The sequence below is a fragment of the Apus apus genome, chromosome 1 (assembly GCF_020740795.1).
Source record: "Apus apus isolate bApuApu2 chromosome 1, bApuApu2.pri.cur, whole genome shotgun sequence".
NCBI lineage: Eukaryota > Metazoa > Chordata > Aves > Apodiformes > Apodidae > Apus > Apus apus.
The window spans coordinates 199,080,950-199,099,403 of NC_067282.1; the positions used below are offsets into that span (position 1 = coordinate 199,080,950).

At 42.5% G+C, this 18,454-nt stretch overlaps 1 protein-coding gene across 7 annotated transcripts in view; it reads left to right on the forward strand.

Moving 5' to 3' along the window:
• FRMD4A (FERM domain containing 4A) overlaps window positions 1–18,454 on the forward strand; it is a 383,479-nt gene that overhangs the window by 312,306 nt on the left and 52,719 nt on the right. For all 7 annotated transcript variants that reach the window (XM_051608133.1, XM_051608143.1, XM_051608117.1 and 4 more), the window contains exons 8-11: window positions 2,902–2,985; window positions 10,209–10,274; window positions 10,482–10,539; window positions 12,320–12,406. In XM_051608133.1, the coding sequence (XP_051464093.1) occupies window positions 2,902–2,985; window positions 10,209–10,274; window positions 10,482–10,539; window positions 12,320–12,406 (295 nt within the window). The remainder of the gene's footprint in view (window positions 1–2,901; window positions 2,986–10,208; window positions 10,275–10,481; window positions 10,540–12,319; window positions 12,407–18,454) is intronic.

The following is an 18,454-nucleotide window of genomic DNA, read 5'->3' on the forward strand; positions in this document are numbered from 1 at the left end:
AGGAACCCATGTGAATGGCTTTTCCAGTTCAGTTTTCATATTGCTATTCAGTCTTTTCAGTATTTTAAGTTCAGTGCAGGAATAAAGTGGTCTGGAGGACACAAAGAAAGTGTATTTGGACCCTTTTCCCTGTGTGTTAATAAATCTGTATCAAAAGCACCCTTCCATCTACAGCAACCTTGGAGGTTGGACACTTTTGACTAGAAAATAAACGCAGCACAAGTGACCACATTAAAAAAACACTTTCTAAATACAGTAATAATATTAACACAGTGAGATATTTCACTAGGAAGAGTGGGAAAAGCAGTAAGTACAAAACCACTTGTGATCCTGCTGGAAACATTTTAAAAATTAAGGGGTTTGGTGTTTTAAAAGGAGCCAAGAGGAAAGTGACCTCATGGCCACCAGTTCAAATACAACCTGAGTAATTTTTTTTTTCCCCCTTTTCTTGATTTGACATCCTTTTGGGAGTCAGAATTCATTTATCTTGAGACACGTCTTGCCAGAAGACTTAGTGAATACATGGACTGTGGAATGAAATACCTTTTTGCTCCTGGAAGTGATTACCTGCAATACATTTGGTGCTTTGAAGTTGTGAAGCACTACCTTTTTGGTATTTTCTAGGTACTGAGTAGAAATACTAATCCTATGGAACAAATTCATTAAGAATGTTTTTTTCTCTGATTCTTAAGAGGGCTTTTTTATTCCAGTGCAAGCAAGCTTTGCTCCTCACTGACAGAAAAGATGGAGCTGAGTGTTAGCTCTTTCTTTTCTGGGAGCTGTTACTGATTCAGGCTTTTTCCCAGACTCTCAAAGATACTTCCTCACCACTAATCTTGCCCTACTTAACCATTTTCTATGCTCAGAAAGTCCCTGTTTGGAAATTACTCCCTGTTTTCCCAGAAAAGTTTTGGAAATTTCTCAACTTCCTTCTATGAGCAGCCAGCCTCAAAAATTCTTCACTTGAGAACAGTGACTGCTGCTTGGTCTCTGATTGTGCTGGGTTCTGGTTTGTTGGGGTTTTTTTTCCCCAGTTTCTTTCAAAATGTCAAAAAACTCAGTAAGAGCTGAGTATGCTCATGTTGTGGAGGAGATCTCTGGGCAAACCCAGCAACCTCTGTTAACAACAACAGCTTGTTTTTTGGGCTGCCAGTCACAGAGCAGGGTGCCCAGATCAGTAGATAACATGGAAAAGAGCAGCTTCTTGTTCAGACTTGTGCAAATATTTACCTGCCATGGAAGAAAAAATCTGAATGGTTTTTGAGTATTTGCAGTTATAAAGGAGGATCTGATGGTCAAATGACCATGAGATTTAGGCAGCAGTGGGTGTTCAAACACTGTGAAGAGTGATTTGATTTGAGGTGCCACGGAGTGTTTTTCTATGTGTTTAGCATGGAAGTGGTTGCCTTAGTCATTTCTTTTAAGTGCTGTTCTGCACATCTTCACTCTGCAAAATTTGAACCTAATTAGAATTTGGGCATGTCTGTCATAGATTTGTCTTGACTAGAAGTTGCAGTCCTGTTTTGAAACTACTGAATTGATTTTCAGGGCACTACCATGATCATAAAAACCCAAAATGTCTGCACAAGGATTTATGGTAGTGGTTTACCTTATGGCTCAACCTACCAATTAACCTGCAAACTCCAATTAAGACAAACCTGCCCAGGTCTCAGGCAGAGACCACTGTTTGGGTGTGCAAATGGAGAAATGATGTGGGAAGATTTTTACAACAACTCAAGATCATGTCTCTACAAGCATCCATACAGACTGTCCTAGAGACAAGAATGAAACTCGGGATGACCCAGCATTTCCAAGGCCTCCTTGGGCCTTTAGCAGATGTTAAGGATGGCTGGTCTACAGCTGGGAATGCTAAGACTACGTGTCTGTCTGGTTAATGGCCCTTCTGCCCTACAGGAGAAGAGAGTGGGCTGGGAAATCTGGAGCTCTGGAAGAGATATTTTTCTCCACAGCTCCAGGACAGCCACACTTTTTGGTGAGATAAAGGGCAGTGTACAAGAAGGCAAAAAAATCCTCCTGCTATTAAGTAGTAAACAAAAACCTTAATTCTTTGGCATTTCTCAGTGTCATGTCTGGCCCTCTTGGCTTGCATTTCTATGATTTTAAAAGTAACAGCAACACTTCCTTCCCAAGCCTTTGAGGGAGTTTTGTTTTGTTTTGGTTTTTTCCACATGCACATAATTCCTTGTGTGTTTAAAAATGGGAAGGGAGGCATTTTGGGTTTGTAGGAGTAAATCCCATGGTATAATTTCATCTGTGCAAATCTGTCTCCTGTTTCATGAGCTCTCTAGTGTGCAGTGATGCTGCTCCAGTGGCCACTGTGACCACTAGAGGTTGCAGAAAGGAGAATGTTAATGAAGTTGTTGAGACTGGTCCCACAGAGGGTTTTGGGGGGCAGGACATAAATTCAAGCTGGAGTCTTACCAGAGAAGATGTTGTGCAAATGTCAGGTCATTGAGGCAAAAGGCTAAGAACAACCTGTGATACTAAGAAAGCAAATAATTGCTTTTTGCAGCAAGTTGCAAGGCTTTACAGGAAGGTGCTTTAGTGCACCTGAAAGCATTACTTTTTCTTCTCATTTTTTTCTCTGTATGAACATGTCCATGGTACCTTGCTCAATGAAATGTGACATGGTGGCTTTTGTGTCCAGTCACTGATAGGAAGTACTTCAACATAACCATCTGGAAGAGCTTCTCTCCAATTTTGATAATAGAGGGAAAAGTTAACTGGGCTGCCATAAAACAAATAAAGAGAGAAGAAAAAGTGCCTTTTGTTAAGGAGGAACAGATGTAGAGCTGTAGCCGCCTGCCAGCTAGGTCAGGTTATATCAAATATTGTGGTTGTTTTCTTGTAGCCTGATCCTCCTTTTGAACTCTATTTCAGCAATGAAGTTGTAAGGAATGAATTAAAGAAGCTGCCAGCCCTTCCAACGCCAGCACTGAAGGAGCATCCTTCCCTTGCTTACTGGTAATGTATCATTCTGCTGAGAATTCTGCTGCTCTGGCAATAAGTGCTCTGAGAGTGGAACAGAAATGCAGGGATTCTTGCTTTCTAGCCCTGGGTTTACCACTGACTCATTGCATGATTCTGCACCAGTAGAGCTACCACCCTGGGCCTCCATTTCCCTGCCTGCTAAATGGCTGCACTAATATCTGGCCAGAAAATTCACTGTAAGTGTGCAAGTGTCTGATGAATTCAAGAGGTCTGATGTGCCATTTCCCTTCCCAGCAATTTGCATCTGTGCAAAAAGCTTTCCCAGTTTGAAATGTTAATCTTTTTAACTGCTCTGTGTTATTTTTTGAGTGACTGAACTTCTTCATGCAAGTCCTTTCTGTATGGTATAGCTGAACTAAAGGGGACGTATTCCTCCTTTTATATTAACTAGGTGATGTTCAGAGGTGGAGGCTTGTGATCTCAGTTTTTATTGCAGTGTAGGAGCAGGGTCACAATTAAATTCTGTATGCCCCACACACAGAGACTGTGTGCCACCCTGCCTATCCCTTTTATCTGTGCAAATAGGAAAGAATCTGGGCAAAGACTGTTCACTAATGGGGAGATGCTTTCACTTTAATTTCTGTTTGCTCCTCTTTCATGTTTGTCTTTAATGCATTACCCTATAAGCCTGGGGGTAGAAGTGAACTTCTTTATCTGCTACTCTTTTTAATTTCAGCATCTTGGTAATCTGAAGATTGTAGGGAAAACAAAGCAGGTTGTAGTTTATGATCTCAGCTCTTCACTCTGCCAGGAAGGCCATCCACTTTTCCTAGCATGGCTACAATACCAGAGTTAGCTATACCTAATAGGCAAGCTATTCTGTGAGGTCTCCTAACCATTTTCTGAGCACATCAGGAGGTGTCCCCAGCTGAGGTTAGGAACACTGACACACAAGCTGTGGATCATCACAAGCTCCTGGTGTTTATGTCTAGGAAACAAACCAAACCAAATCTTTATGAAAAAGTGATAAATAGAGGCTGCTGTTTCACTAGAAGCAGCATGGTCTCCCTGTTCAGAGCATTTGTTTCCTTCTTCCAGGAATTAATCCACACATTACAAAGCAGTGCATTTCCAGCCAGGTCAGTGGCCTGGTCTGACTGCTGACTGGTAGCTCTAGCTAAAAGTCACCATGAGAGGAGTGGTGGGAACAAGTAGCCATGGACAGGGAAGGCAAATCTGACCCTCCATCAGCAACACAGACTGAGGTCGTATTAAAGTGCCCACCCAGCCTTTGTGCCAGTTGTCTGTGATGGTATCTGTACACAGAAAAGCAGTCACAACCCACAAGGCCTGTCAGGCCCTGCCTGCCCATCAGGATCTGTCTGCCCCCACTGTCAGCAAGTGTTTGTCAACATATAACATAGTATGTCAACATGATGTTAAGGATTTCTGCTTGCAAATCTCAGTGAGGTCTGGGCCTGTCTCTGTCCATTAGACACTCTCCTTGGGTTTGGGCTGTATTGAGTCACCTGAAGCAGGAAGAGCCACATAAAGACCTCATGCTCAGAATGGAAGTGCTTACAGTTACACACAACGTACAGCACTTCTTGCAGCTGTACTTAATTGTGTGGGAGTTCTCATGTGACTGAGAACAGGTTGCAGGTTGGGAAGCTGGCTGTTTCCAGTGGGGTAATAAAACCAATGGCTACAGTCCTGTGACTCCCTTGTGATTTCACTTCAGTAACCAGGTCTCAGAGACCTTATACATCAGAAGTTCATTATTCTTTAATGGTGCCTTTTTCATCAACACCCTCAGAAACACTGAGTGCTCTCAACAAGAGGTTGCTGGTGAATTGGGCAAAAAGCCTCTGAAGTACAGATCAAACCTCAGTGATCTAAAAGGGCAGCTTTTTAAAACTGTGTTTTCTGACCCTTCTGCTTTGCAAATTGCACACTGGACACAAATTCCATCCTGTTCTTTTCTGTGTGCAGTCAGTTTTATGCTTCAGCTCTTCGGCATTAGCACAAAGAAGTAACAACTGAATTTCCAACTCTGGAAAGGAACATTTAAAACATAAGGGGTGGGATGAGTTATTCCTTTAGTTAGTTTAAAACAAACAAAATATTCCTATGCTATATTTGTATAAGCAGAAATGTACTAATAGGTGATAAAATGGATAATCAAGTAAACAGTATGGTATCCTCAGCAAGATACTCTGATAGATCTGCATGAAATACAACATTTCCATCACACACCATGAAAAAGCATCACCTGTTGCTCCTATCAAATGTAGTAAGACCAGTGGGATGAGTCCTGGATTCTTAGATGCAGCAAGGGCTGAATCAGCACAGTTTGGTGCCTCCAGCTCCACCTTCATGGAGACTCCTGGTTGCACACCCTTGCCTCAGGCCTTTCCCTTCACTGTAACCTCTTCTTGGAGGCCTGTAGACATCACCACAAAACTGAAGGTTGTAATTTTTATAGCATCAAGTTGTTGTTTCCAGCTCTCTACAGATTAAGAATCAGTTCCACACCTTGTTTTCAAGTATCTCTTCGCATCACTGATTACTGGTGAAGCAAGCAGGGGCTTTTTTGCTGTGGTTTGTTTTTTTTTCTTTTAAATGAAAGCTGAGCTTTTGGTCCTCCCACACAGTCCAGGAGCTGGGCCCCTGAGTTTTGATTTTTCTTGCCCATGCATGGAAACAACTGACATTATTATTTTAGACATAAAACTAATCACAGAGACTGGAAAGAACCTTTAGAAAATGTGTTAATTCATAGTCCTCCTTTCTAGCCACTGTCAGATTCTTCCCAAGAAGCCAGCCTAGTACTAAGTTGTCAGTAACAAAGCAAGGAGGAGATGCAACAGCACAAAAGTGGGTGCTAAAGTGGAATTTTCAGCTTACTAGGGGGAAAACAGACTTCTCCCAGATTCCAACAGACTTTGAATGGAAGCTTGTTTTTTAGCAACCTAAAGCATCAGTGTTGCCAGAAAATCCACCTCTGAAAACATCAGGTGAAAATGACTATTTAGTCCCTTTAATAGGACACAGACATGAGGCTCTGATCCTGCTCTTGATCCCTCTGGCCCAAGAGATGCTCTGTTGCCTTCAGTGGAACAGTGTATGACTTCAAATAAAGATGTTACTAAGTTCAAGAATATAATCAAAATGGACAAATCAGGTTAGAAACAGAACAACATCAGGGAACACCAATGAGTGGGCAGCTATGTAAAACAGCTCAGTGTGCTGGGAAGAGAGGGGGGAAACAATTACCTTTGAAAATCTGGATCTGATGATGAGAAACTCTGGCTGTGCATTTGTTTGCAAGCTGTCTGCCATCCATCCTGTAAGCTGCTGGGACTGAAGGGATTTCTTGGTAGTTCTAAAGATCTTTATCAGAGTTGTCTGCTGCAGGATATTATCCATTTATTAATTATTGCAGCTTTGGGAGGAATGTTTTATGAGCTGGCAGACAGAAGTGCTTCAGCAGCCTCTGTGTCTCCACATTAGTTAGGCATCCTCTGTCAGCCCTGCATTATGAATGAGTTTCTGTGTCACTTACACAGCAACAAGCCAGAGCAGGGGCAGAGGAGATGTCAGCTGGTGGTCCAGGCAGTGTCCCAGCACCCTCACAGCTGTCAAGAGCAGCATGGCAGCTACTAGGAGATGAACAGCTGAAATGATAGGGGAGAATGTTTATAAGCTCTGCTAATGCTCCTTCTGAGCCATGAATGATTTTGCTTGTTTGCCCTGGCACATGCTGGGCTTACCAGAGCTGGAGGCAGAAAGTCATCTCTGTATTGGATGATTGTCTTTGCACAGGGCAGTGGGAAAGAAAAAGGAATTCAGAGAGGTGTTAGAGGAGTGGCTGTCATGCAGCTGAGGTGGGATTCATCTGACCAAGAACATTTCTTCAACATAGATCTCTCCATCTGAGTGAGGTACCCTCAGCTCCCTTTCTTGTCAATAGAAGCAACAGGAACCTCCTCCCAAGGAAGCCATCTGCTCTGGAGTAAATGTTTCTTTCCCCGAAGTGTGACTACCCCAGTGCTGTAGAAAGGTGAAAGGCAGCAAATCCCATTCGTAAATATTCATGGCTCAAATGATCATTCAGGCCTTGTTTTTTTTGTCCAAAAGGAAGAAGAAATAAGGATCATACTTATCTGGCACTTACATCTGTAGACCTCAAAACATTATGCATTGGAAAGGAAGACCATCAGTATCCTAACAGAGCAATGGAGACATAGTGTTGCCTGTGTTTATTTAGGAGAACTGGGTAGAGCCTGGACTATCCCACATCTTTTACTATGGGTTGAGAACATAACTTTATTCATCCCACTGTTCAGGAATGCTCCCTGACATCTGATCTGCCCTTTGAAGGAAACAGGCCATCAACTGACTTCCATCCCCAAGGGATATGGTCTGGGAACATACTATTATTTTATAATAATCATTTGTAAGAAAGCAGAGCCCATCCAGAATCACATTAGGCAACCAGCATGTAGGTACATCTATCCTTTCCGTGAATGGCATCAATATGAGAGCTGATCTATACAATAAACTGCACAGAGTAGAAACCAAAGTTAAGAGCATTTTGCACTGGAGAAACTCCATTGTTTTCTGAGAAGTCACTCCTGGTTTGTTCCTGTCTGAGACAGAGAGGAATTGCATCCACATGTAATCGTGGTTTTAAGAGGTAATTTCAAAGGGCTGTAAGCCCTCTCTGTCTATCTTTTTTTATTAAGAATGATGTTTTTGGAGATCTTCCAGTACTGAACACTCATGTAATTCAGTTATTTCTCCAAAAGTAATCCTGTTTATGATAATCATGGCAGGAGAACTGGGCTCTGCCTTCATGTGCACGCCCATAACATCTGGGGTACTGGCTTGGATCAGTGGGCTGAATAGGGTTTCATAGCTGTTAAATTTACAGCTTACAGATCATTTTCTAAGCATTAAAATTATTCTGAGGGATTTGGTGGGAGAGCTGGACCATTCCTTTACCCATGTAATTTGTCACTGATTCTCAATCAACACCCCATACCCACTGTGTTGTGCTGGTGGAACAACTCTTCACCTTGCCCCCAAAAAAGCCCTTATATTATAGAATGAGTGGGGGAAGTCACTTGGCAAGTTACTCTTAGACAAATAACAGGCTTGTGGGGGAACAGCTGGCCCTGCTGACAGTCCAACAGACCATCTACTTTGAATTGCTCTGTGCTGCCTACACTGGGTGTTTTTGATCCTCTCCCTTCTTCCCTGCACTACCAGGTATGGATGCACAGTCCCCAGCTCCCCCACGCCAGGCCCCACGTCCCAGCTGTGCACAGCAAGTTTTGTTTGTTGTATTACAGCACCATGTGTCCTCCTTGTGATGACACAGAACAGAACATCCCATGTGTGATTTCACAGCAGACTGTGGCCTCTACCTGTGACATCACTGAGGGCATTGTGAAGGCTGGGCCCAGCAGGGACAGGGGATCTCCCAGCAGAGCTTTGGGCTCCACACAGATCTCCCTGGCACAAGGATGCGTATGGAGAGGGCACAACAAGAAGATGCAGTTGTGTTAGCAGGGCTAGTGCTCACTGAAACACTTTGTAGCTTTCCACAAAGTCCTCATAGGCATCTCTAAGTAGTTCTGGTGAGGTCATCTACCAGACCATCCCACACTGCTGTGCTCTTTCACATTGTCTTGCAATAAAAGTAGCTTCAGTTCTGCCTGGGGAAGGATTACCACATGATGGACAACCATTTGGCTGCCTTTAAAGACCTCCGTGGGGGCCCCAGATGGACCTAGGAAATGCCAGGAGGGAGGAAGGCCAGTTCACACTGGCCTAAACCACATGCAGCGTGATGGCATTAGATGGATACTTGGTACTAGTAGAAGCTTATGCAGTGCCAGGTGGGAAGGGCACTAAGGTGGCATAAAGGTAGTTTAGGTTTCCTTCCTCTTGGACTGGCAAGGCCTGTACAGGATCTCGAGGGGACTCAATAGTTCCACATCCTTGGTGTTGTTGAGGTTAAACCTCAAGACTTGAGGTTTGACTGTCATGCCAATGTAACAGAGCTGGTCCTGTGAGCATTATGTTGCTGGAAGTTAGAGAAGAACCACAGTCAGACCAGGCTGAAAGTACCAGGCTTGGAGGCTGTGATGACTTGCATGGCTGTAGATTGAGAGGAATGTTCTTGAAATCAAAAGACAATACTGTGAACCTTCAAAAGGAGATAATTGGTTTATACTTCCGCACGGTGTGACCTTGCTAGCACAGCTGATTGGATGCATCAAATAGCTCTGGTTATGTGCTCTCCTGCTACCCATTCATTGGAGAAGAAGGAAGGAGATTCTTTAAAACTGAACTTCCAGATGCCCCTTAGTCTGTCATTTTGGTTATACTGATCTGTTCTTAGATGCTACATCTCTACCATGTATAGGTCAATGTCTCAACATGCATTTGTCAAACACTCTCAGAACTGTTCTCTGACACAGAGGCCCAGTGGAGTGGAACAGTCCATCTATACCATGAAACTGCCTTAGCCTCCAAAGCAGTGTTGGGAATGGGTCCTGGCCCATGCCAACTCCAAGTGCAGTAGCCAGGAGTTGCCTGGGAAAATGCAAGTTTGTGTATGCAAAGGGACATCAAACTTTAACAGTAAAGGGACCCAGATCTGAGTGCCTTGAAAACATTCCCTGCCACTGTTTAACCTGCTGTTATTGACTCGGTGTACACTAAGAATTTAACTTCTTGCAGAGAGAGATTTCTCCAGGGTACTTACACTAGTGCTCCGGTATCTGGTTTTGTGCAGTTGCAATGAGGAGTAATCTGTGAAGCTTAGGACTACTACTGGCCACCAGTTTCTGAAAGTTTTCCCTGCTTTCAGAGAACGTGGGGGGCCTGGAAAGAAGTTGCACCAGTTAGGGCAAAGCAGAGCTTGAGAAGCTCCATCACACATCTGTTTGTCACACTGTAATATCATGGCTGTTGTTCGTGGATAGCAAAGTAATGAAGAGGGAAGAGTCTGTACAAATAGATACTGTGTGAGTGAATAAGGTTCTTCCAGGAAACCAGCTCTTAGAACTATTTTTATTCCTCCTTGTTTACCCTGGGCTGCATCAAATCCCCTCATCTAACACTTTTGCTTGGCATCTTCTAATTCCCTCAGTTGGTAGCTGTGTTAACAGAAGTATCTCTTTGGCAAGATTCTTAGTCATGATACTTCCTTTAAAGAAAACATCTCATTTCTTCTTTTCCAGCGAGGATCGAGTCATTGAACATTACAAGAAACTAAATGGTCAGACAAGAGGTCAAGCAATTGTGAAGTAAGTGAAATAAGAATGACTTCTTGTGACCTTTGTTTTATCAGGAAATATTTATACTGGGCTCTGAATACAATATGTAATTATGTCTCCCATCTCAATGCTTTATTTTTAAGTATTTATGTACCTAATTATTTCTTTAGTAAAGCCTTTTTTTCCAGATCATCCTCTCAGCTTCTCAGACATGTTCTCTTATGTGTTGTTTTGCAGTTACATGAGCATTGTAGAATCCCTCCCAACATATGGAGTGCATTATTATGCAGTAAAGGTACGTGCTACAACAAAGGATCATTTATTGAATTAAACTGTTGTTGGAGAGGGAGGGAGAGAGGTACAAATAACCATCCTGCTTTCAGAATACAATGCACTGCTACTAAAGTCTCATTTCACTTCCTGTGGTAGGATAAACTTATTTCAATTGCATAGTGAATGTTTGGTAAATACAGCTCCAAAGAGGAAAATCCTGTTCTTGAAGATAAAACTCTTGCAGTCTTATTGTACTTGAGATGTTCAGCCCACAAGCAGTGGCAAGCTCTGGTGATGCCAGTGAACCAGCACCAAAGGGACAAGCCAGACATATCACTGGCAGACTCAATGCTTCACTCCTTTTTGTAATTCCAGGAGGTCAGACTTTTCCCAGCTGGCAAATCTGTAAGCAACTAACTAGGGCCAGCCATGACCTGCAGACTGCAGTTCCCTTCACTTGACATATAGGTAGACAGATAGAGGTACAGTACATCATTTTAATGTTAAATCGTGGTCCCATACTCTAGACATAACATTTCCCTCCCCAAATAGCTCTCCACTTCAAACTGTGTGTATTTCATGCAGGTATTCATTAAATTCCCCATTTCTTTTGTCAAATGATTCATCACCAGATCTTCCAGTCTCATATTATTATTATTCTTACTTCCCTGCCTGACCAGCTGTGTAGGGTTGTTTTTTTTTTAAGGAAAAAAATCAATATACATACAAAGAAAGCTACATCCACAGTCCCCAGAGCATATTCCCTCATTTATCACCCCTGAAGTTCTGATGTGTTTTGTCATTACCTCTCTGCACAGATTATATGGTGTTTCATACATCTGAAATGTCTTGCACACACAAAGTACCATAAAAACACAAATACCTGACAGTAGCTGTCAGGGTACTGGGTTTCTCTAGGGTACTTACTTTTGCATTTTGCAAAGAGCATTAGCTTCATCTTTTGTCAAAGGGCACGTTCCCTCCAGCACCCTTTGCATTCACATCTCTTGACCAAGAAAGATATGGTGGATGAGGCTGGGTGTTCAAGCCCTCAAACACTTAAGAGCTATTCCAGTCAACTCCCTCCCCATGATCAATAAGTGCCAGTGAACAGCAGTGAGGCAGCAAATACTGCACGTAATACGTTTTGCTTCTGCCTCATGTGGGAGTTCTGGTTTTGCTGCGTTTTCCTCTGCCATCCTCTATCACATTAACAGAACAGATGTAATTTCATTGAAGACTCCAGCCCAGTAAATTGCAAAGCAGCTGGTATCAGGTATCAGCCATTACTCCATAAGGCCATTTTACTGCACACTCAGATACAAAGCAGTTGGGTCCGAGCCTGTCAGACCTTATCACTTGGTAACTCTCAGATCCCATTACTGCTACGTTTTCAAGATTAATGCTAAAATCCCTCCACATAATTCAAGTCAGCTGGGTGAATCACTTTCCTTTCTCTCCAGTCTTTGTTCAGACTGAATAATTTTCAGGGAAGAGAAAGAGGATGTACCACTGCACAAGGGACACATGTCAAACTTCCCCACCTCCCCTGGCAGCATTTTGAGTAAGTTGGTCACAGGTGATGCATTTTAAATAATTTTTAGGTCACAGCCAAAAGTAAAACAGATCTCTCCTAAACACCATGGAGCTTTGTGACTTGAGGAAATTCAGCAGGGGTAAATTTAACAGTACCCATGACATGTAAAGATACTGCTTAGAAACAAATCTTCACCTTGAATAACAGCCTAGAAAATGTCCAGCATTTGCACATCCCGTTCAATATAACTCCCTCTGTTTTCCAGGACAAGCAGGGCATTCCATGGTGGTTAGGACTTAGCTACAAGGGAATTTTTCAGTATGACTACCATGACAAAGTGAAACCAAGAAAGGTAAGTGTTTACTTTTCTGTCAAGGTCTGAGCTTGCCACACATGTTATAGCTTGATTTGCAGGTGTGATACATGCCAAATATCGGCATTGATTCATGTGATTTTGAAGGATGTTTTCTCCCGAACTTGTCTGAATGTCTGCACAGAATAAATGAACAAAAGTAGCTCTTAATTTATTAAATGTTGTGGTATGGGGAGGAAATAAGTGTCACTTAATCTTGCTATTTGCACTTCTTTTTGCGTGGCTCATAAGAGATAAATGGAACTGAAGGAATGATCCTCTCTGGTACTAGAGGCTTTCCATCCACCAGCTATGGTGAGATCAAGGGTGCTCAGCCAACCCTTGATAGTGTGTTGTCAAACCATAAATTATCTGAGAGAAGGAAGAAAGGACAGGAAAGCTTCTTCCATTTATTGCAAAAAGAAAAAATTGCATGGCTTTCCCAAGAGCAGGATTACATTAGACAACAGTTTTGCTAGCTGAAGAGTTAATGTCAAGCTAACAGAAGACAACTTTCATCACATCACCAACAAAATGGCATTAAAGTTTGTGCCCAGTGTCTGATTTGTTTAGGAACTTTACTTTGAAACAGTTCACAAATCAAGACATGGCACCCTTAGATCTAATCACAAAACTAGAGCTTGGTCAGTGATGACCAGCCATTCTGGTCTTTCTGTTACTATTTTTAGTGAGGCTTTCAGTGCATCTGAAAATGGGGTTTTGTCTCAGTCCTTCCAAATAGCCTTTGAGAAATCCAGCTAAGGAATGTCCTGTTCATTTGGGAGGAGGGAGGTTCTGATCCCTAGTTCATCCTACTAGGCAGACCTACATGTTCTGATTTTCCTACCTGGTGTGCAATCTAACACAAAAAACCTCATCTCTGAGCACATGCCCTGCAGGTGGGCATGCACAGTCTGTTAGCAACAGTATTTGTTGTACTGCAAACCCATGGAGACATCAGGAGGCAAATTTTCAGTCTTGCTTGCAGGCTGCAGAACTGAATGGTTTGGAGCAACTAGGCAGCTCTTCTATGGATCCAAACGCTTCCACACTGATTTAACTCTGAATTAATGTGCTGCATTTCTCCTTGCGTTTTCTCTTTCTCATTTTGTCTCTGTTCCAAGGTCCCCAGTCCCTTTATTTCATCTCTTCTGGTCATATTCAAGTTGGACACTGTCTGGTGCTCACAGATAGCATCTTCTATTAAAATAAACTAGAATTAAGGTTTTGGTAGAACACAGAACTACCCAGGAAGCAGCAGGAGATAACAGGTACATCGATCAGCCTTTGATGGCTGAAAGCTATTAATGGGGCTTTTTATTAATTAAAGGGCTAGAGGAGTAAGGAGGTCTTCACAGAGCATCTGTGCTCTAAAAGACCTATCTATTTGGGATCAATCATTACCTGCAGGGCAAGCCATACTCACACGTGATAGTTTAAAACATGCCTAGGCTAGGTGTCTGCACCCACATACCTCTGTTAGTGCCAACCCCCCAGGGAAGACATGTCCTTAAAACATGCCTTCAGAAGTCAGTCTTAGTGATACAAACATTTCTTTGGAGGAAAACAGTGTCCTGCCTGACAAGGACTCAGCCATTCGCAAGTTGTAGCATTTTTTTATCAACCCTTGATGGGATGAGAGTGTTGGTGGAGAGCATCAGAAGAAAGAAAAAACAAGGTCAGGTGCTCTGACTGCATGAAAGGAAACAGATGTTTCATCTTGAAGCAGCCTCCTTTCTTAGCTCCTTTGCTTTCTCCTCAGCTGCTCAGAGTGACCTGGTCTGCAGCATTCATTTCAGAGCACGAATACATCTTGGTGAGCCTCTCTGTGTTCCCAGAACTAACCTCTAGTTCTCACATGGCCCCTTGAACCAGGAGCTGTAGGCATACCCTTCATTTTTTTCTGCCAGTGTAACTCCACAAGATAGGGTGCCAGTTTTCTCTTTATTAAGAATTACTTTTTTTTTTTCTCTCAGCGAATTATATACAAAATCCAGGAGACCCAAAACAATGGTGCTGCCTTATGTATAAACCACTGAGGACTTCTGTGGCTTAGCAGAAGTGGTCATAAATCTGGGTGGGAAAGGAAAGCAGGACTTCCCAAGCTAGAATTTGTCCATTGCCATCCTCCAGAGACTACAGCAGTGAAAAGACAGCCTAGATGAGCATTGCTGTTACATGATGCTTGCAAACTCCATCTCTTGGCACAGCTATTCCAAAATGCAAAACCCAAATCAGGACCAGGACTTGATATAGAGGCTGAGGCTTTTATCATTTCTCCATTGTGTGTTTTTACCCTCTGTCGAGCAGGTAAAAAGACTTCTTACCCTACACAGGTGGTAAAACCCCTCTGGCAAGAGCTGCTCAACTGCCTCAGCGAGGTGCAATGTTTAATCGTCTGCTAATTAGATTGTAAAATTGTGCTTGATAACCCTGGTATCTGGAGCTTACCATAGTATCTGATTCATTTCACTATACCAGCATGGGCTGGTTCAAGACTTTGCTGTCCAAAGTGGAAAGGTAAACCTTACTGAACTTTCTGCAAGGTAAAACTGGGGGAAAGGGAGGAAAGACATTATGTCCTTTCTGATCTTAATTATTTTGTTCCTGCACATTGCCAATGCCAGAAACAAACTGAAAAATTACAGCGGAAAAATAAATCTCCCTGGAAGAAACACAAGCAGAAAATTGTAGCAAGAAACCAGCTGAAACCAAGACATTTTTATTAAATGTATATAACAACCTTGCTCGTCTTATAAGCGAGATTGTAATGTTTTCCTATTATGTCATCCTAGATAGATTTCCATGCTTATTGTGTTTGCAAGAAAGGCTGTAACCCACACTAAGCAGCTGCGTCCATCTCAGGCGATCCCATTAGCAGTCAGTCAAAACCACGTTTTTATTAAATTGCTGGAGTAAATCAGCCATGTGTCTCTAGAAAACTAACTAGGTTTGTCAGCAAGTTGGATGAGTCCAGAGAGGAGAATTCAGGCTGACACAGGGCCAGAACTTGATCTTGCTTGCAGTATTCTCACTCAGGCATAAGTCCTCCTGCATTACTGGGGATGCAGCTGAGATGGGTATCTGGCTCCCAGTCCGAGGTGGTTCAGATGGGAATGCAGGACTATTAAACTGGAATGCAGCTCGGGACGGGCTGCAGAACCTAATGTGACTCTGTGCTTCTATATTTATATTCCCTCCTGCTTATGTCTGAATTCTCTGGAAGCTCTGAGGCTACCTAAAGCCATCACTTGGAGGCTTACATTCTCACTTCTGTTTTTCTCCTGTTCTGGGGCTCACAGACTCAGCAAGCCCTGCCAAAGACTTCCTCTTGAATGTTGCTTGTTCAAACCCAGGTTTGGTCCGTATCAGTTATGACCTGATAGCTGTTCATTCTGAGGTATTAAATAAATGCAAAACTTTTTATATACTTCACAAAACCCACCATTGCAGCTGAACAAAAAGAAGGGGGTACAAAGTATATGGAAAGATGGCTGCTGTCCTGCTACCCATATGCTGAGGTATTCTGGAAGTTTAATCGTGGCTTGCAGAAACAGTGTCATTTTTGTAGCAGCAGCACACAAAATCCAGGACAGGCTGGATTCATTGCCCTCTGTATTACCCTGAGCTTCTATAAACTCTTCCTTGTGAATAGAAAAGGCCCTTTAAGGCTCCATGTGCCTTGAAAAAACACAACCCAAAGGAGTCATTGCCCTGCTAGGCTCTACCCATCTTGGGTCAGCACCATCCAATATTTATGATAAACCAAAGTAAATTCTTTGGAGCCAGGTCTCCAGACCAGCACCACCTTCCCACAAGCCACTGAGACTGTAGAGACCAAATCCATCATTTTCAGGGAAGGGTGTTTAGAGGGTTTTTTCACTTGCATTGCAGAGCAACTGTAATAAAAGAGCAAGGCACTGCAGCCCCCTGTGAGACAACATTGTCTGTGTGAGGTGTTTGTTCAACTAGCAGTAAGGATGTAACTCTCTACTCCATCCCAAGAGACTTGTATATGAAGTAGAAGTTGCATAGCCTGGAGCTGTTAGACCAGGATGCTCAAGCAGTTGCAGTAGCACGAGGCATGTCTCTGTTTTTCTAGTGAGATATCCCCACTGATTTAAGAGCCCAAAGGCATCTCTTAGTGCACACAGCTTAACACTTAGTAAACAATTAACACCAAGCTGAAGAGTGAATGATTAACAGAGTCAGCCAAAGGACTTCCATATGGCCAATAAACAGACAGAGAAATTGTTTAACTTACCACTAAAAATAAAATTACCTTAAAGGACAGCCTGGCAGTGTTTGGTTGCTTTGCAAGAAATACCTCTATATAGTGTTATCCCACGTTCTTCCACAGAAGCCTACTGGCAGTGAAACTTAAGGTGAGCCTTTTTTTCCACAAAGGTCTCCACAAAGATCTATGGATTCTCAATACAGAAGAATTTAATTTGTAATGTTGTTGTGAATCCAAAGCAATGGAAACAGATTGACTTCCCATTTAAAGCATGTGAAAACAAGAGCTCAGTTGGACCTATCCTAGCAAGCAATAAAAAACACAAGTAAAATAAATAGCCTAAAGTGACTGATCAGAGAGAAATCACCTGCTTGTCAAAAGCATGAGCAAAGAAATCAGCACGTTAATTGTGTCCAGAAAGTGAAAGATTGCTGTATGATGTCACTTGGCCTTTTCCAAACAACAGGAGATAGAGTGAATTAACCCAATTCCAGAGGCAAAATGAGATATTTACACTGGAGGAGCAATAGCCTAATTAAGACCTGTTTTATTGCAGAACAAATAGAGATCCTCTCTGCTTTAGGGCATAAGGAAGCATTGTCAAGTCAGTAATTGCATTGATGGAGTGGTTAAACTTGCACTTCCTGTGGGGAAGGAATGAAGGACCAGTAACTTAAAAAACCATAAAGTAGGGATTTATGTGATATATGTAGATACTAGTGAACTATGGGGAGGAGGAAGCTGACAAATTGGTCTCTATCCTGGCTGATCGCAGACCATTATGACAGTCAAAAAGGCGAAAAGAAACATGAAATTAAAATCACTTACAGGGAAACCAGTTCACTTGCATAACTCCTTGCCACATGATACAAGAGAAGTCAAGAGCTTAGAAAGATTGAAGATAGGACTACAAGTGTGACCCTCCATCCAGAGATTTAACAATGAGTTGGTTGGTTTTGAACAGGTTTTTGGGAGAGGTTATAAACACACATGTTCAAGGAGGGTGTCTGATTTGGCAGGAAGTTGGTTTCTGTTGTCAGAGGCATGGAGCCTGTGTAACACTTCTCTCACCAGCGTGTCACTGAGCCACAGAAGTGTTCAGAAAGGGTTGGCCTTTCTCTAGAGCATTCAGATTCAAGTGGGGTTAGAAACAGTGACAGGACTCATATCTAATTGGGCTCTTCTTGGAATCATTTCCTAAGACCTTTGCAGACATCTTTGTATTGCAGACAGGAATAAAAGATTTCAAATACACAAATGATACAAGAGGAGCAGAAAACATTTCCAGGAAATTCTGGTTTAAAAGCTAGTGGAGTCTCAGTGGCATTGCTGTAATAAATTATTCACTGTGATTAGCTGACTGCTAAGGACTACCTGCTGACTCCTTCTGCTCAGCACTTTTATTTCTCTTCCCATTGCTGATCCTTCATGCTTTTTGGATTATGGACTTGGCTGTAAACTGAACCAGTCTTCAGGTCACAGCAGGTTCAACTTATTTTATAGTGCAGTAATTCAGTCATGGTTTAGTATTTGGAAATGTAGAGCACTGGAGGAGGGAGATATATACAAAGCAAGCATGCTGTTTCTTCTCATGGAGAGAGGTTGCTCACCCAATCTCTTTCCATATCAAAATGTAAGACCCAGACCTGCAACAGTTGAAGAACAGCCATAGTTTAAGACCTTCCCTTGCTGAAATGTCTTATTCCATCCCTGTTACAGAGGAGATCATGTTCTCATTAGCACCTTTCTTGCTGCTGCTTGCCCTCGACTTGAGGTGTCTATCATGCAGCACCAGTCTCTTCTCCTTTCCG